General features: G+C 37.9%; 2 protein-coding genes across 5 annotated transcripts in view; one reads left to right on the top strand and one right to left on the bottom strand.

Moving 5' to 3' along the window:
* LOC111562582 (protein diaphanous homolog 3-like) overlaps positions 1 to 1194 on the bottom strand; it is a 164353-nt gene extending 163159 nt beyond the window's left edge. For all 3 annotated transcript variants that reach the window (XM_055013596.1, XM_055013592.1, XM_055013590.1), the window contains exon 1: positions 633 to 1194. In XM_055013596.1, coding sequence (XP_054869571.1) covers positions 633 to 755 — 123 coding nt within the window. In that variant the 5' untranslated portion in view covers positions 756 to 1194. The remainder of the gene's footprint in view (positions 1 to 632) is intronic.
* Positions 1195 to 6502: 5308 nt separating this feature from the next.
* tdrd3 (tudor domain containing 3) lies at positions 6503 to 19459 on the top strand. Of its 2 annotated transcripts, XM_023261284.3 has the most exons (14): positions 6503 to 6697; positions 7190 to 7274; positions 9751 to 9816; positions 10592 to 10752; positions 11922 to 12063; positions 12247 to 12318; positions 14360 to 14509; positions 15019 to 15171; positions 15827 to 16004; positions 16653 to 16778; positions 17211 to 18163; positions 18436 to 18561; positions 18729 to 18868; positions 19320 to 19459. In XM_023261284.3, exons 1-13 carry the CDS (start codon positions 6660 to 6662, stop codon positions 18843 to 18845), a joined length of 2367 nt encoding a protein of 788 aa, XP_023117052.2. In that variant the 5' UTR covers positions 6503 to 6659; the 3' UTR covers positions 18846 to 18868; positions 19320 to 19459. The 2 variants fall into 2 exon arrangements, with proteins under 2 accessions (XP_023117052.2, XP_035800002.2); XM_035944109.2 differs by lacking the exon at positions 19320 to 19459 and having other exon boundaries at positions 18695 to 18833.
* The last annotated feature ends 310 nt before the right edge of the window (positions 19460 to 19769 follow it).

The following is a 19769-nucleotide window of genomic DNA, read 5'->3' as shown; positions in this document are numbered from 1 at the left end:
AAGTACTAGGTAGACAGAATGCCGGTTGGTTTGTAGTAGCAGGAAAAACATGGATTAGTGTTGGCTAAACCCTGTGCTAATTTTAACCTTTTGATTTCCTAAATGCAAAGCAAAGTCAATAATTAGTCAAGGTCATTTCTCACAAACAAAATTCTAACGTGCAAACACTCTATTTTGTATATATTTTCTTAACTGTGGGATATATTCTGAAATTCTCCGCTTTTTCTCAGCAATAGACATGACATCATGTGCCTTACTCGTGGCACATCTCCAGCACTGGTCTACTACTACGCCTGTTTTGTTTTTGTTTTTTTTTTTGTTTTTTTGCGTATGTGTCCAAAGATGTGAGGCAATTTTGAAATAATTAACTAATTCCCAATAGAGCTAATTAAATCAAGGTCACTTTCACATGTCTACCAGGTAAAGTCATGCATTTGCTATCATGAAAAGGGCAAAAAAAATATACAACATATGAAAAAATAATAACAGTCCCTTTTCTTTGTAGGTTTTATCCTCTCCAAGTGTATACTAGAGACAGTGAATGAGAGGATATCATACGGGGAAAAAAAGTATCGTCAAATGCTTTGTGCACCACAAAAGCACAACTTTGTGAACTCGTCTGCCATACTTACAAACTTTGGTTTGCGGTCTCCTTCATCGTAGCATGAGTTGCTGTGGTTGGAGAAACCCTTCTTCTTTTGAGGTTTACTGTCTCGTCCTGTGGTGGAGTCAAACCGCTGACCGTAACTATCCATGTTAACCTAATGACTTCTCCACGAGCTGACGGGTATTTACGACGTCAACTTTTTAATATACTAGTAATGTTCAAGGACGACACTCAAATAATTGTCTATCGTTGAGCATTACTTGTTCTTAGTCGTGGTTAACGCATAGAAACAAAATACAACAGCAAGTCAAAGCTAGAGAAGCCTAAACGTCAATGCTAGGTTCCACTCCTAGCAGTCAGCTTAGCTAGCTAGCTAGTCTGCTACACTATCATTCACCGGTGGCTTTACTTAGCGCTAATCCAATTTGTGGACTGTCACGTAGCGCTCGAGTTTCCACAAACGGGGAGAAAAAGCTGAATGAAACATAGAGTTTTCGTCACTGTCCAATTTTGTCCACCCAGTAACTGAAAGCTATGCAGTCATTACAAGCCGCAGTTGAGGCGTTAGCTGGATAAATTTATGTGGAAGATTTTTGGACATACCCGCGCAATGATGACAATTGCTCCGCATGTTTAATCAGACCAATGGCGTTCAGTGAGCCACAAATACAGACTTGCTATTGGTCCATACACAGCCATATGGCTACACCCCCTCACTATTTACAGTTGAAACGACGCTTGATTGGTCCGATGGAGCTGTCAATCAATCCTACTTCATTTTAGGCTTGTTCGTTTTATTTAACCTGAGTCTCCCGTAGGTGCGATTGTTTTTCTAGTCGGGATCTACCTTGCTTGCAGAAGTGACACTGTTTTTCTCTTCTTATAATTGCTTTATATTCTACTAAGACAGTAGAATAGTACTTATAGGAATAATATAAGTTACACACATAGTAATAATAACAAGTACAACAACAACAACAATAATAATAATAAGAAGAAGATTAATAATAATGCAATATCAGTAGTTACACTTAATGAATTGTGCAATGTAGATGTATTTTTTCAAGACCAATATTTCTACTCATGGAAGAATTTGTGCAATATTGTTATTTTCCACATCCACAGACTTTTTTTCTGTGCAATACCTCAGTATCCACACAGGGGAGAATCAATACTTACATAGAATATGTACAGGCAAATATGTAGAGAATGTCAGTAGAAGGCAAAATATACAAAAAAGATACACATATCTTTCTATATACAAATAAATCAATTTGCAAGTCAAGCATCAAGTTGTAAATATTCGGTTAAATTCCACCAATGTGTTCAAAAGTGGTTACTCTGTGATTACTGTAGTAATGTATTGCCACACAGAAATTATAAAATTGCAGATTTACTAACTTGACAGCTTGACTTTGATTGACCCAAGAGGCACATTTTAAGGAACATACAGTTGCCAAAAAAAAACCCCAAAACTGACACACTCTGAGAGTTACTGAGGAGTCTCCTGTCGAACTTTCCTAACAAACTTCATATGCATTAAACAAGATTGTAGAATATTCCGAATTTTAAAGGTCTACCATTTAAATTCGTCTGTTGTTTCATGTTTAATAACATGAATCTAAAAATTCTGGATTCTAATTGTTATATATAGCCAGTCATATAAGGGCCCTAATTGGCTAACTACTGGTGCACAGGTGTTAAATCTTTGAAAAGCAATAAATCATAGATGAGGAAAACATCAGCAACAAACATTAGTGCTACCATCTAGTCTGAAAAATGTCTGTATGTTTTGCCGCAGTAGCATTTCAGGGATTCAACAAAGCATTTAACTTCATACATAAGTTGATGTTTATGGTTTACTAAAAATGCTTTACACTGTTGCTTTTCAGCTGTTTTCCCATTTAAAAGTAAGCTGGGGCTACAGTAAATTCCCAATACCTCATGTGTTGCAAACAGCAACAAGGTAATGTGATGCAACTATGAGAAACTTTCACGAGACGCTCCTCATGTGCTCTACTGAACACAAGATTTTTTCTCTCTGAAGACATGTAGTATCACAGGAGGTTCTTCAATGTGAAACCAACCACTATGAAATATTCGTGCACCTGTCAGTGACGCTCATGAATTATAGGAGAATGTATTCAATGTGTGCAATGCTGAGAATGAACCACGTGAAATAGGTGACTGACTTGTTTAGTGCTTTTTGTAAGTTGCTATATGCTTGATGTTGATATTCAGCAGTTATGTTTGACCTCATGGAAGTATACTCTTGAGGGCAATGGGAAAAAAAGTCCCAAATAATATTAACCTCCTCACTGTCTTTCTGCCACCAGACAGTTGAGGCCATCTTAATCTTTTATAAAACCTTAGCAGTGAAGTCGTGACAACTAGACATGTGTAACCTACTGCAACTTTAACTGACAGTTTTATGAAAGAACATGTCCTCACTGCCAGCAAAAAAAGAGAGAAATAAAATAGCCTCCACTTGGGAAAGAGGCAAGAGACAGATTTCAGTTGAAATCTCTTAGCTCGTGTAATTTGCTCGACTGTTTTGTCTCTTGCATCAGTCTTTGACGAGAGAGCAGTGATGGAGTATGATTAAGCTCCAATTATTACTTTGCCTGTCTGCAAAAATACAGTGTGCTGGGATAAATACTCATTCATAGGTAAACTGACAAACAGATGGCGATTTGCACAAGCTTGTAAGTGATTTGCTGGAAACATATCTTCCATACACATTTAAAATTAAGCTAAGCTTGAAATTAAACATCACAGTTGAATGAAACCTTCAGCAATGAAATCAGATTTGACTCTTTAAATACCACATCTTGAAATGTTGTCATCTTGAAAGATATTTTCCTTGAATTCCTGGAAGGTCATCTGCATGACTGCCAGCGATGTGTTAACACTCTTCATCTTGCCAAATACAGCCCTTGTGGCATTGTGCCTCACTATAATCCTCTCAGACAATGAAAGATTGAGCCTTCCATATCGGTCAAAGAACTGCCACAAGGTTATATAATCAAAAATCCCAAAGGCCAAGTAATATGAATTCTATTTTTTTCTGTTATTGGTATTTACATTGATCTTGGGTATTGAAAAAACATTCCAGACCAAGATAATCCATCTAAATGATTTTTTTTCCTAATTGAATTATGGATGCTTTAATTGACATGAGTATTTTAAGACTGAATTGTCATAGCATAATTAAATAATAAAGGTAGAATTCCTAAAAATAGAGTACCAGCTGGTAAAATGAGATTTAAGGACAATAATACACTTTTTCCGATAGACTAAAATGTTTTGCCATTTAATTTATTGCCAGAAATAGAATTTTAATGTTTCTTCTTAGACAGGCAGAGACATTTTATATGTTTTGTAATCCCTTTGCATCTTTTGAAAACATGTTATGGCAGTGCTTGTACCAGTAACAGCACAATAACCTTATATTACAAGTTCAAGTAGATAATGCAATGAATGCAATGAAGGAATGTTCAATACTCTCTGTTTTGAACATAATGATTATTAAAATCTGAGAGCAGAAACTCTTGATTTGAAACATAAAAGCCCTGACCTAATAAGGGAAGTGTTTTCCTCAATACGAACCTTGATTACTAGAGCAGTTCATTTCTGCTGGTGTTCCTGAATAAAAACAGCTTTAAATCTTGCTAAAACACTATATGGCGATTGGGTACTGGTTCAACATTTCAGTGTGCAGATACTGCCATCTTGTGGTTATAGTTAAATAGTTTCCCTCCACTATGACCCTGAGTTTCATTTCACTGATAACTAAACCATGCCAGGTGTTTACTCTTAGGAATGTTACTCAGTGTGTAGTGTCATTTTCCCTTCACAGATCCTTTACAGTAGTGTAAATGCATTACTACTGCAAAAGAAAGCAAATTTTTAGTAGCATTCAATTATTTTCATCATCAAAACCATCAAAACGTAATAAAACACATCACTCAGAGTACGGTTTTTTATGTTTATGATGCAGAATGGACATCCTTGTTCAAACACTTTTTGTTACAGCAGCATACATCTAAAACATATAAAGAAGCAATTAAAATGCCATATTGAACCCTCTGAGAGCTTAAAAAATATCCCCAGTGAAATCGGATCACAGTGAAGTACATTTATTTATCTGAAAACTAGGATAGTTCTTCTCATTATGACATCGATATAGCTAAGCATTTTGATTTTTGCACATTTACTGTATAGTTGAATCTGAGTCTCTGTTATCAGATCCATGAGAGAAAGATATAGACATAGAGGAAAAACTGCAAGCTTTTTGTCATTTTTTTCCCCTAATACTCATTTACTCTTAACAACAGTCAAACAAGCAAAATAGTTCCACATAATAAACACAAATAAAATAACCTAACTAAACAGCATCACGTAGAAATTTCTGATACAGCTTCCATGGACGAATATGTCAAGATGGTGATGTGATCTACAGTACATTATGATGTATGTCTTAGGTTTGTTAATGGTGGTTGCAGGTGGACACTCACTAAATCATCTTAAAGACCCACTGGGACTTCTGTAAGTGGTTACAAAGTTTTTGTGGCCTAAATTTCGGGCCAATAAGTAAAGTCATTGAAACTGGCTTGCTGGCTTCCTTAAACACGTATCTGAAATTTAGGGAAATGGTAAAAATTTTATTCCTTCGATATTTGAGTGTTCTGCAGCCAAATTTGCTCCGAGAACAATGTGACACAGGGGGATTATGGAAAAAGAATTTGCCTGAGCAGCTCTGTAGGTACAAAACTTAGTTGGCTTATATAGCTAAACACAATGCATTTTGAAGGCACGGTGAAACTCTCTGCAGAGAAAGGAAAAATTTGAAACTAATAATTTTAACCAAATGTAATCCATATTTAAATTCATGCAAAGTCTCCTCTACCTGTCAAAATCCGAGTTTAACCTTATTATTGTATCAAGGTATTAATTTATTATACAACTTTTCAACAGTCAGCCGACATGCACAACTCTTGCCCAGTATCAGCTGGGATATGTTCCAGGTCCCTCTTAACCCTCAAAGAATAAGTACATATAGTTGTGTGGGCAATCTCCCCATGCATATATAGAATATTCTAATGCTATGCACTTTAGAGGTGGGATAGTTTTGTTGTTGTTGTTTTGACAGTAGCTAGTTTAGGTGTATGCGCTCAAGTTTTTTGGTGTTGACCCCCTGTGTCAGTCATGATCACATGTATGCACCTTAGGTAGTTCAGTACAACTGTTTTCCTACTACCTGTCAAAGTCACTTTAAATCACTCGAATTCACTTTAAATCATGGTGTCTTGAAAGGTGTAAATATTACATATTGAATTTTAATTACATTTAGTATTGCTATAGATTTTAAAATTAGAGGTATTTTTACAGCATTGTACAGCAAGTTTTTCAGAGTATATACAAAGTGTTAATGTTAAGTTACTAACCTGCCTGTCTTGTCTTTTTGTTATTTATGTTGTTGTATGTCAGCTGCTGAACGCTTGAATTTCCCTCGGGATTAATAAAGTATCTATCTATCTATCTATCTATCTATCTATCTATCTATCTATCTATCTATCTATCTATCTATCTATCTATCTATCTATCTATCTATCTATCTATCTATCTATCTATCTATCTATCTATCTATCTATCTATCTATCTATCTAGGAATGTTAATAATGCAGAAGGCTTTGTTAGGTTTCCTCTCAACATATTCAGACGCTACTGTTGATTATATAAACATCGTGCAACTGCACCTATATTATTAATAAAAGATTGTCCTATAATGGCTAGGTGCCATGTAGTTATCCCCACTGTTACTACATATAACGACAAGAGAAACGGCAACACTAGTTTGAGCCTCTCAGGGCTCCGTACTTGTCAAACGCGTCTCACTTCGTGACGTATAAACCGTAGGGTCGTTCAGTACCACATTAGCGAGCTTTGTTAGTCGGAGAATATGCATTACAGAACCAGATAGTCGTTATTCAAGTGTACTTACCTTAAACCTGTCTGTGTCGCTATTTACACACCTACAGGCTGGACGAAAATGACCGACTTGACAGATTCCCTGACCAAAGAGGGCTGGTATGTAGCATGTTAGCTAATGTCAGACAGCAATCTGAGGTGCCAGAATGGTATTGGCTAACTAACGCTAGCCAATACACGTTTAACTTAAAACAGAATTACAAAGTTTACCCCAGCATCTGAGATTATATATGTAGCGATAACGTAATTGTGTTTTGTAAAGCGAAATTAAGGCTAGCCTTCTTAGCTAGCGAGATAAAGACGCTAGCTAGGTAATACACACTCAGCATGCTATTATCACAAGGCATACTGTTACTACGTCTGTGTTAAACAGCAATAACGTTTCATGCAGGGTCCTTATCTGAATCGAGGGTATTCTGTACACACTGTATAGACCTTTGAAGAAACAATATTGAACTATATAAATAAAAGTGACTCGACAAGACTTATTGTCGTTGGGGAGATACTGTCAAGAAGCTGTTTAAAGTTTCATTCTTGTGGTGAGGCATGCAACTTTTTGAGTTCATCTCCACCTCTTGTTTCATCTTCCAGGTACCTCACTGATGAAGGCATAGCAGAACTCAAGGGATCTGCTGAGAAAATAACACACAGTGACATTATTCGTATTGCACTTGATGTGAGTTGTAATATTGCGATTTTTACATAACCACTTTATCAGTGTAAAAGCACTCTCCTTAGTGTGTATGTAGCAGTTTGAGGATGTTATATTTAATAATGGACTTGCACAACAACGATTGTGGTAGATGGTTGTAAAGTTTTTCACTACTTTGCATGTGTTTACATGGCCATGAATAATACAAAGCTATCGGCACACAATTTTAAACAATGGTTGATATATTCCCTAGTGAGGTGGACTTGTTTACTAGAAATATTAGCCTATTTCTAATTAGTATAAAAAAAGTAGTAAATAAAGTACTAATACCACAATGTTGAAAATAATTTGGTACAAGTAAAATTTATGCATTTAAATATTTCCTTGAGTTCAAATACAACAATTTTGGCATCAAAATATACTCAAAGCCCCCAAAATGAAATTATTAATCTTGCATAATTGTATATTGCAGAATAATCCAGTGATATACAATTGGATTATTGTTATTATTTTTGATGTACTAATGCACTCTTCACCCTCATGTTCTGGCTGGTAAAGATGATTTAGGTACTTAGTGTAATTTATCTACTGAGTAGCTTGTGATTTTCTCCTTTGGGATCAGTAAATCTTTACCCCAATTTGTAATATTATCACATCATAATTTATTTTTGGTTTATGTTTTGAAATTTTAAAGTAAATTTGCAACAACAACTACAAAATAGGGATAAATACAAACTAGGAAAGTATAATACTTGCCTTTGAATTGTAGTAGAGTAGAAGTACAAAGTTGCAGCAAAGGAAAATACTCAAGTAACTCAATACTGCACTTAAGTTCACTGCTTGAGTAAATGTACTTGGTTATGTTCCAACATTTTATATAACTTACTATAGCAGACTCTAGCAATGACTCTCTATGCTCAATAGCCGCAGCTCTATTGAAAACATTACTCTGCATATCATCATAAAATATAAACTCTAAAGTAACGTCGGCCTCTATGGACACAGTCCATGAAAAAACTCTTGTTTTATTTTCAGCACAAAACTGCAAGATGAGTCTTCCCTAAAGAACATGAAAATAAGCCTGATAAATACTGAGAATGCATTCTTTTGTCAGATGAGACCAAGAAAAATGTTATTGGCTGAAACAGGGTTCAGCAGGCTTGGTGTGAACCTGGTTAAATGACATGGGACAGAATGAGTGCAAGAAGAATGTAGGAAGATGACATTTATAGATGACACCATGAATGCCTGTAGATGACATGTACCGAAATACTTGCTGACAAGATCACTTCCAGTCTCCAGAAGCCTGGAAGAAATATTCCAGCACGACAACAATCCAAAGATACACTATCAAAAAAGTTGTTAAAGAAGATAAAAGCGAATACCTGGTCAAGTTTGTTGCCCTACCTAAACCCCAAAGAACATCTTTGGGATATTTTAAAAAGAAAGGTTGGACAGCCCAACCCCTTCCGCAAAGAGCAGCTGGGAAAAAATGTCTCTGATATGGCAAAACATTTCTCCAGATTCCGTGCAACACATGTAGAGGATGACTCTGCCATCAAAAATATAGCTGGGCATGAAAACTATTTTTAAAAAAAAGCTTTGAAGATCAGAAATGAAAGGTCTGCTGACTGACTGCATTGAGTTCCTCCTATATTACCTGTATTTTAAATTTAGAAAATGTGCCTACTATTTTTTAATTTTACATATGAGCATATTTCCTTCTGTTTAAGCTAAAAATAATGCACATGCTGTAATAGGACTCAGCTTTGAGTCATTAAAAATTTAAGTAATATTGCACATGGGTTGCTCGCTTTGCTGTGTCCTTTAAATACATATAAAAGAACCATAAGCAGTTACATAATTAGAAGAGTTTTTCCTGCTAGCACTTGAAAAGAAAGATTTTTTGTGTTTATATGACAGACAGTAGCAGATGAGCCCAGAACATACAGAAATACCTTTTAAGGTTTGACCTGGAGTGCCACCAGAAAGATCTACTGGCATGTTACTGCATATCTGCAGAGTGCAGTAACTTTGTTGTAGATCTTGTGGGGCTTTAAAATCGGTGAAATTTTAAAGCTAATTGCAACATTAATATGGAGCCAGTTGCTGGAAGAGTTGATCATGATCTATGTTGCCTACGAGGGAATGGAAAATCATGGAATAAAACTGTCTGAAAATGTATGCCCGTGTTAAATATTAGCATGAATGGAAATGTAGGTTTAATTATAGTGTACTCAAGCCCTATATATCAAAAGTACGCTATATAGTATGTACTGTATGGCACTGCAACTACAGCAGATTTGCATAATAGTGCCCAGGAATAATTACCGGGTACTTGTCTGCTTCGCATTATCTACATGATGTCTATTTCTGTGCAAGAGAAAGACCCTAACTTTTGGATTTAGGCAGATCAGATTGTTTCATTTTTAGTTCAATTTTGTTATGATTGACATGTCATTGGTTTTCATTTTCTAATTGAGACAAACATATTTTGCAGAGTGATCTGAGGCCTATTGGGAGAAAATTTCTGCCATCTGATATCAATAGTGGAAGAACTGAGAAGGTGAGTGGTCCAAAGATTTTCATGGTCATTTTAATGCATGCAGTTTATGAAGTCGACGGGAAATGATGCGGTACAGTCACAGTTTCTTTACAGCTCAAAGTCATGGAGTGCAGATTCAAGATAACATCTGAAGTGCAGTTCTCGTGAATGCCACTAGATGTCCCTAACACACTGTCAAATCAAGATCAAATAACTGCCTTTTAGCCTGTGAAACTGTCATCGAGCAGCTAGAGAGAGAGAAAAAAATGTCCCAGAAATTAAAACATGTAATTTAATGTGTCCATACCTCCTGTTCCCTTCAGGCTCAAAATATAAAGTGACTCATGTTACCCAGGCAATACACTCTGACTTGTGTATTACAGTGTATATAAAACCATGTCTAACAGAGTGCCATTTTAGCATCAAAGCAGCTACATACAGAACATTGCAGTATTGTACAGTATGTAGGTAGCATTTACTCATTCTTTTTCACACAAATTGAAACTGCTATTTATGTGGATAGCTCTTCTGTAAAGGCTTTTAAACAAAATGTTCACTTAAAATCTAAAGGTCAGTCATGAAGCAGTTTGGAGAAATAAATAATCTTTTGTCAACATAAGTATGCTAAAGGCCAAGAGTTATTCTTTGTGTGCCTTAAAAATATTTTGGTATAATCCTCAATCTATACTGCAGCTCCTGGATTTTATACCTTTGTTTTGCTGTTACAATCCTGCCTTGCATTTTGCAGATTTGCCTTTCAAGCCGCAGTATTTTGTTGTCTTTTTCACATGGCCAGTTGGAGGGGCCATGTGTTCTCCAGGTGCAGAAGGTGCGAAACATCTCAGCTCCTAAAGACCACGAGGAGTCCCAGGGTGCGCCGCGAATGCTGCGCCTGCAAATGACAGATGGCCATACCACCTGTGTTGGATTGGAGTATAAACATCTGTCTAAAATCAGGTATAAAACAGTTTTGTTGCATTTTGGACTATGGCATGTTTTGCACAAATATAAGGCTGTAGTGTAGTGTAATTGTCTGGGAAATATCACTGATCTAAAGAGGGTATGTTGTAAAATTTTATTTCTGTAAAACTGTATTTTTTTTAGTTACATTGATAAAAGACAGGGTGTATTTAGATACTTTGATATATATTCAAAGCTAATGTATAAGATTCTGCTCACAGCCTCCTCCTTCCTCTGTTTGTCAACACTCTTACCCCACCACATCCATGATTTTTCCCTTTATCTGCAATTTCCACATGGTGGCAGCTGATCTAACAATTCCCAGCCTTAATTACATCTCCATCCAAGCAACGGTGGCCTTGGTGACTGCTGCCATGGTGACTAGCCAGTGCGTACAGGTGGAGTGGCCAGAATGTGGGCCTTGACTTCCTGATGGGAAGAGAGGAGAGAACAGAACAAATCCCCTCTTTATGAGCGGCACACACACGCTGGCTACCAACAGCGGTGGTTAGTGTTTCTTATGAAAGTGTCCGCTTTAGCGTGCGTGAGGACATAAGTGAGTGGCAAAGAAGGATGAGATGGATTACAGGACTGTTTAGTGTGTTTGTGTGAGAAAGTGATGTAGTATAAGGACATGGCAATTAAACATTACAGAGCAACATTGAGGATGAATAGTGTGCTTGCAGGATTGAATATATGTGCTTGTATGTGATTGAGTCAAGGATAGCTTGTGCCTCATTTCTACATTCGCTGCTATCATGAGAACACCATCTATCCCAGCGGTTTGGAGTGAAATCTCTAATTGTTGCTTTGGCATCCGGCATCAGTAGCTGGAAATCCCTCTAAGTCCCTCTGCTTTCCTAATGAGAGAGGCAGAGGCCTTATCAGGCCTGATGAGATAGAGGGGCTTTTAATTTACCATGAGGATGGGTGAGCAGCTGGGATTATTAATAGTCTCTCCTAGCCTTGCCACCCCTCCGCTGGCACTGCTCCATGTCATTTATAAAGTGGTATGGGTAAGGCAATAGGGTGTGGAGCCTGGTATATGCAGTTATAATGTGTTAAGCCCCCTGAATGTGTGTCATATTAAACACTTGGTTTAAAAGAAATATGTGAAGCACCATTTCACGCTTATATTTATAGTTGTTTATTGTTTGTCTTTTCAGTCTTAATACCCCCCCTGGAACAAAGGTAAAGCTCCTTGGTACAGTCCAGGTTAAAAATGGTCTTTTGCTGCTTGATGACTCAAAAATCTCTGTCCTTGGAGGAGAGGTTGAACACATGGTGGAGAAATGGGAACTACAAAGGGTGAGGATCGATATTTTAATGATGGCTCAGCTACTTTGGCTTAAAAAATACAGAATTCATATTTTAGCAATCATTTTAAATCTGTAATAAAGGCCACCAGCAGTCTGTCTGTCATTAGTCTTGCTCGGAATATATTTTGTCTCAGTTTTTAACAGTGAACCCCCATTATCCTTCAACCTGCAGAGTCTGGCCAAACACAGCAGGAGTAACATTGGAGCAGAAGGTGGACCTCCTCCTTTTGTGCCATTTGGTCAGGTGAGGAAAAAATGTTAATTATAAACAGTGTACTTTTCTAATCAAAAGTTGTCAAGTTGTTGGCTGTGATTTAAGCACTGGAGTAAAAACACCAAGCTGGAAATAAGATTGTAAAGTAACTCAGAAAAATAATAGAGTCAGGAAAATGTTTATGAAATTAGATTTCAGCAGTCATTTTGTGACAGTCAGGTACTGCTGAATAACAGTAACCTCATAAATGTGAGGAGCTGAGCCTCAGGTCTGGCTCAGAGAGTGTCCCTTTCTCTGCAATGTTCTGTCTGATCTTTCTGAACAACTGTGTCTTATTGAATCTTTAAAATGCTTGACTGCTTTTTAATTCTGCTTTGTTGTCCTCCTGCACATGGTGCAAACTATCTAATTACAATTTTTCTCCTTCCTACAACATGTGGTGTAATGGTGGCTTATATTTTCAAATGTAAAGCTCCTGATAATTGATGTAAAAGGTTATATCAAAGATGATAACAAGGCCTCTAAGGTGTAGCATCCACTTCCATCCCCTTGTCAAACAATTGGAATCTGTATACAGTATTACATTTGAAAAGAATAACTCTTCTTAATTCCCAGTGCCTTCAGATTTTTTTCTTTTTTCACATTTAAAAGCTACTCATTTTGAGTCAAAACTCTGTTGGTAAGGATAACAGCTTCAGAGTTTGATGCATCCATATCAACTTGACAGTTGGATTTGGGGATTTTCACCCACTCTTCATTCCAGATTTGCTCAAGCTTTGTAAAGTTGGATGAAGAGCATCTGGGAATTATCATTAAACATTCTCTAGATTTTCAGTGCAGCTGTAATTTTAACGCTGGGTCACTCGAGGACTTAGTGTTGAATAAGTCTGCTTTGGGTTGTTATATATTAGTCAGTTCCAAGGTAATTGGCACTGTGAAGCATAGCCATGGCTTCATTTTCCTTGGCTCTATGTTCTGTCAATCAGTCGGTTCTACTTTTCCCAGTTCCTGCTACTCAGGATTCTCACAGTATGGAGTTGGCACCACCATGCTTTACAACAGGAATGGTTTTAAAGTGAGTTGTGGAGTGTTTTCATTGGACACGTTGTTTCTCCTGAGGACTTTTGTTTTACCTTACATCAGACAATAAAATGATTTTGGTGTTTGGTATGTTTCAGAGCCTGGGAATAAAAGTGCAAATTTGCAATATTATTCAGCAGAATCTTAATAATATCTATGCAGATAGATTTGGTTTTTATCTGCTTGCCCTCTCAGAATCCTTTTGCATTGCACTAATGCCTTGGTTAACCTGGCTAATCTACAGCGCTCATGGACGTTTATCCTCAGGAACAGTATTCTGCTGAATAAAAATACAGTGAACTGTCAACAGTGAGGTTGTGAAGTATCCAGAATAACTCCCCCTTTTCAAAGCTTTCTCCACCTTTGAATTGGAATGGCAGCAGGATTCTGGGTAAGGTAGATCTTAAAACCTGGGCAAATGTAGCCCATACTATCATTTATGGCTAGATATGACTAGAAATAATTAGAATAAGCTCTTAATACCCCATGCATTTGGCACATCATAGCTGCTTTGTTGGTAACAACTTCCTCTTCTGCACAACACTCCTGTTGTCATTCCACCCCAAATACTCTTGATGCCAAAAAGGTCATCAGTTTAGTCTTTGCTTTTGAGCAGGTTCAGACTCTTTTTGTAAAGGTCACTGCTCCAGTCAGTAGCTCACTTCCCTGGCTGAATCATCACTTCCCACAGTTGCAGAAAAACTAACATTTCCATCTCAGTCCTACTGAGTCACTATTAATGCTTTGGAAATTCAGTGTGATTCGTTCACAGTTAAGCTTCAAAACAGTAGCTGTGAGCTGGGAGGCAGCTTTAGGATTTGTATTGCTATTGGGTGCTACAACAACAGTCTTACAATAACACTGAAACACTGCAGACGAAATCATTATAGTTGTGTAAATCCACAAAATGTGAAAATTGTCAAGAGCACTAATTTCTTTACTTAAGCAATTATACATGACTGAGGAGGATCTGTTTTTACTCTCCACGTAGAAGTGTTCACGGAAAGATGAAGTCGACAGCAGAGAACTAGACCAGAGGAAGACCCTCCAGACTCATGTTGTGACCAAAAGCATTGATGAGAATGATGAGTTTGAAAAGCAGCGGACAGCAGCTATTGCTGAGGTGGCCAAGACCAAAGAGGTATGTACCTCTTATAATGTCTATATGTTTTTTTATTGCATCTTTCCTCCAGTGTGCTTAATTGTTTCACAGAAGTATTGCATCGTTTTGTTATTTTGCATTTAGAAACATCATCTCAAGATATATTGTGTATTATATACACCATTATATTCTATATTATTTTAGTCTTAGGCAACAAATTCTAATAATATCCTGAACTAGCTTAGAATTTTCCACCTTACTCTTAACCTTCCATTGTTTGACATTTGATTTTTAGTTACAGTTTATGCCAAATTTGCTGGTTCTCCCATCGATCATAATTTTTGCACAAGCTACTAAATTTGTCCTCCACTTAAAAATACATGCCCCTTATTGGCATCTACCTGAACCTTAATTGCCTTTGACAGTTGAGTAACTCTTCAAATTAAAAAATCATAATTATTTTGTCAACTAAAAAGTTCTAGGTCTTGTTTTTTTTCCCCCTGCAGCTCTATTGATCCTAATGTGTTTTTCTGTTCATTTCTTGTCAGGGCCCCCGCACATTTGGTGGTGGAGGAAATGCAGGCAGTAATTTATCCAATTCTGCTTCCTCCTCCCGGAGCCGAGATTCATACCAGCAGAGGCGACGAGACGACAGGGCAGACAGAACAGAAAGCAGACAAGATGGAAACTACAGAGAGCTGGTGAGAAGACCAAACCTGTTAAAAAAAAAAAAAAAAAAAAAAGCCTGTATTGAAATAATGGTTTTACCTCTAATTACCAAAAACTTCATACACTGCAACTAAGCAATTTAAAAGTTGGAACTTGTTCTGTGTTCTTCTTTGGTCTGGACTGAATTCTTATTTCATGGTTCAGAGACTGAGTGAGGCATCGATTATGATATTGTAAAAATGTAAATGAATTGGAGGCCTGGTCAGTTTTTCCAATCAAGTAGCAATCCATTTGTCTTGCTTTGTGTTGTGACCTGCCAGTTTCTAGGCTGAAATCACCCAGCTTTGGACTGAACACATAAAAATGGATGGAACAGGATATTACAGTATTAAGCTTGTTCATCATGTTTTAATGATGATTTGAGACTAAAATGCACATCGATCCAAGGTAAAACAAACCTAAAAAGGAAAGTTGTGTAGTGGACTTAATTCCCCTTCTTCACTGTCCATCCAGTCCACCTTTCTCTGTTGTGCCGAACCTTATCTGTGATTCAAAAATTACCTTATTTTACCTTATTATAGACATTATGTGCACATGCCATTTCCTCCTCTTTCTGTACCCTTTTCTCCATAAAATATATATTTTTAGTTTTTTTTTGTTCTGTCTTTCATGATGTCTGGTGGGTAGGTGGATGAACGTGCTCTGAGAGACATCATGGAAATGGGCTTTAACAGGGAGGCCGCTCGACAGGCTCTGATGGATAATAATAACAACCTTGAAGTGGCACTAAACAGCCTACTGACTGGCTCCTCTGGTAGCAGACCTGGCCCGGTGGTAGCTGAATCTAACAAGCTGCAACCCAGAGGTTTTTACTCACACAAACACAGACATGCCTTGTGCCTGCTTCGGCCCAGTAACACTTGATGTGTCTACAGAGTAAGAGTGAGATTGGGGCAGTGATGTGGAGGTCCTTTAAATGCAGCGAAAATCACCAACAGCCTAGTTAAAGGTCCACAGTGGCAGTTTTGCTTGTTTTAGTCCATTTACCAAAAATTGCATGCCCATTTTTATTGCTGACTACTTCCCCAAGCATACCACAAGGTTTCAGATGGATATTCTACTTTCCTTCTAGTCATTTTTTTGGCTTTTGTGTCAGGACTGAAAATCTGCTTGCTGCAACTTGAAACTCTTCCAATCACACTGAACTACTAAGATTTTTATTTCAGCCTGAGGTGCAACAACTGTGAACAGAGACTGCTTTTATAGCTCTTGCAGTTGCTTTGTACATGGATCAATCGGGGAGTTAGCACAAAGTAGTTTTCACGCTGCTCCAAATTAAAATATTGGATTCATTTGGTTTCCGATTTTTAATCAACACACACCCACACACATATGCACACACCAGGACACATGGAGCTACATACTTTAGATGTAGACACCCAGGGCTCGGAGGTGGACACATGCAAACTTCTTAACTTTTGTCTTTGTGATCTTATTTTTGGGTTCCCCTCAGCCCGAGGAAGGGGAAGAGGCAGGTCCAGAAATGAAGATGAGGAGGAGGGAGCAGGGGGAAGGCCATCTGGACCAAGCACTCTGTTTGACTTTCTGGAATCTAAAATGGGAGTTTTCTCAATTGATGGTGGGTGAATCGGTTCATATTTTATTCTTAATTGCTGTGGCACCTCTCTAAAGTCCACAACCATGAAATCATCTTTCTGCTTGGTTTGCTTTAGGAAGAATCACATTTTTAAAGACTTTCTAATGAAAAAAAAAACAAATACATCCAGTGGTTTGTAAAATGGTTGACATTTGCATCCTTTTTTAGAAGCAGATCTTTGGTAAGAATGTGCTAATTGATAACAGTACTTCAGCATGAACAGAGTCACGATTAGATTCAGACAGATGGCTACCATGAGCTAAGGGGAATCAAGGCATGCTCTCTCAGTGCCTGAAATCAGCACTGGTGAGAAAGACCAACGAGTACATGCCAATATTCCAATTTTTTGTGAATCTCATTATTGTTTTGCAATAGCGTTTCATTACACTGGTCTTTTTTCTTTTGTTTCCTCAGAGCCAAAGGGCCAGGCACCACAGAGACAGCATGAGAACAAAACTAATTTCTCCAACTCGGACTATTACACCAAAGACACATCTCAAACCAAGTTCTCCTCGCATAATGACCACAGGCAACAGAGGAATGACAGGCCACCTCGCTTTCACAGGGACACAGATTTTCCTAAACCTGGCCAGGAGCCACTTCCAAACTCTGCAACCTCTCAAACATCAGCTCCCGCCCAGCAGTGGAAGGGCCAGGAGAGATGGTCACGAGGCACATCAGACAGATTTCAAAATGACAGGAGAGACATGCGAGACGAACATAGTTTTCCTTCTTCCTTCATGACGACTTTGAGTCATTCAAAAGAACCTCAGCAGCAGATGGAGTTTAGTGGATCTTACCAGCAACGATCCAGAAACGGAGATGGCAGTGGGAATATGTCTGGACCGTCTCACAGGAGAGGGGTAAAAGATAACATACCCACTTCTAAACTCGTTAATTCCGCAGGAAATGAAGTAGATGGAAGAGGAAATAACAGACGTACAGACAGAAATGAAGAACCCAACAACAGTAGGAGGAGGGGGAAGAATGACCGGCCAAACTCGGATCACTTTGACCGACAAAGGGAGAACGGGCCACCAAACTTTAACTTGAGGGGAGGAAGCTCAGGGACTTCCCAAGACGTGGGATTACCACAGAGTTCTCGAATAATGACTGGAGATCCTTCTCATTTCCAGAATGGAGATATGGAAAATAAAAGAACTGGGCCAATCAAGCCAACAAACTCATCCTGTCCGCCCCACAGGGAGCCGCTCCCCAAGAAAAACACTTCTAATAACCCAGGACCTAAGAGAAGGCCGGGACAAGGCAAAGGCCAAGGTCCTCGAGGACCGGAGAAAAGTCATCTCGTTGAACATGTTTGGAAACCTGGAGACCAGTGCCTGGCACTGTACTGGGAAGACAGCAAGGTAAGTAATTCCTGGATTCATAACCTAGAAGTGGTTGGATATTGTTGTAAATTGTTGCATTTAGTTAATTTTTCTGCTTTGCCCGAGAGCTTCTTTGACAGTTGACATATAAATATTGTCAAAAAAGAATTAATGCGACAAGTGACCCATTTTTTCCTCTCTCAAAGTTTTGACGGTGTCTTTGTTTTGTCATAAATGCATGCATGTCTTTACATATGTCAAATATCCTAAGATTTGTCTTTGTTTCTCTCTGCCTCTGTGTATGTGTGAAGTTCTACCATGCCAGAATAGATGCTGTGCATCCATCTGGCTCCACGGCTGTGGTTGTATTCAGTGATTATGGAAACTGTGAAGAGGTCCTCCTGCATAATATCAAACCTGTTGCTGCTGATGTCTTGGTAAGAAAATTCAACATTAATAACATCAAAATGGGTTGGTTAACACGGGAAATAAGCATCTAATTAAGCTGTACTCAAGTGAGGTGAGAAAAGGTGTGGAAATTGGAATGACATCTTCTCTGATTACTCACAGTAACATCACAACCGTATCAAATGTACAATGGCAGGAGGAAGATGACGGTTACTATGACAGTTCGCTAGAGTTTCGCCGCGGGGGAGATGGACAGCCTCGACGCACAAGACCCACACAGCAGTACTACCAGCCACCCAGGGCACGAGACTGATGTGTCTGTGTTTACACTGGCAGGTAAAAATACGTGACATAGTTGTCTTTTCACTTGTAATTAAACCTCACACTTGAGTGTTTCATGTGGAATCTTTTATTATTTGTCATACATTTTGCTTACTATTGTAGTTGAAGTTAGTTATGTGATAGACATAAGAAAGTATAGACTGTCATTTGGAGGCTTTTCTGTAACCTTATGTCTTGCCTTATTACTTGTGTATTATACAAAACAGATACAGTTGCAAACCAAAGCTAAAAACAAAACTCACTTTGTCATATTTAAGTAGAAATTATTACATAATTATTTTATATAATAATTTCAACCTTTACTTCAATGCTGGTACAATGCATTATGTAAAACCTATTTCACAAAGCTTCCAGGAGTTCTGGTCTTGTAAAATGCCCAGGTGGCATGAAAATGCAGTTGGTTATTTCTGTAAATATAACAATTTTCTTTTCCTCCATCCATCAGCGTGCTTGTCCCCCCATCCTTCCACTTTCTGCAACAATCCAGAGTGCTTCCTGACTCTCTAAGTGTCCACATCGTCGGGACATCCAGAACTTTTCAAAGGGCTTGCACATCATGCAAAAATAAAAGAAAAACTGACATGAGCTCCTGTTTATTTTGTCAAGGACATATCTACTGTACATGTTGTCAAGATTTGTCAAATGGATACATCAAAACAAACAGTTATTAGTATGTAGCAGATTTGTTTCAATGCGTTCTGGTTTTAATGATTCAATTTAAGTAATGAATAAAGTAATGCAGAGCAGAAAAAGAAACTTCTCAGGGGTCCTTGATTTCATTTTCACTCTTGTTAAAGTACTGAAGGACTATCAGTTGAGATAACTGAATTGGAGTTGATTTTAACTGATTAAATGGGAGCGTTTTAGACCGGCGCTTTCAATTTTTGCAACTTGT

The sequence above is a fragment of the Amphiprion ocellaris genome, chromosome 1, assembly GCF_022539595.1.
Source record: "Amphiprion ocellaris isolate individual 3 ecotype Okinawa chromosome 1, ASM2253959v1, whole genome shotgun sequence".
Classification (NCBI taxonomy): domain Eukaryota; kingdom Metazoa; phylum Chordata; class Actinopteri; family Pomacentridae; genus Amphiprion; species Amphiprion ocellaris.
This window is presented reverse-complemented; position numbering and strand designations above follow the sequence as displayed.

What these genes read in the sequence shown, in the direction of transcription:
- tdrd3 (XM_023261284.3), top strand. Translation starts at nt 6,660, where the DNA reads ATGACCGACTTGACAGATTCCCTGACCAAAGAGGGCTG. An exon ending in ATAGTGGAAGAACTGAGAAG is followed by an intron (nt 9,817 to 10,591) that starts GTGAGTGGTCCA and finishes TCACATGGCCAG; the next exon opens with TTGGAGGGGCCATGTGTTCT. An exon ending in AGGTGGCCAAGACCAAAGAG is followed by an intron (nt 14,510 to 15,018) that starts GTATGTACCTCT and finishes ATTTCTTGTCAG; the next exon opens with GGCCCCCGCACATTTGGTGG.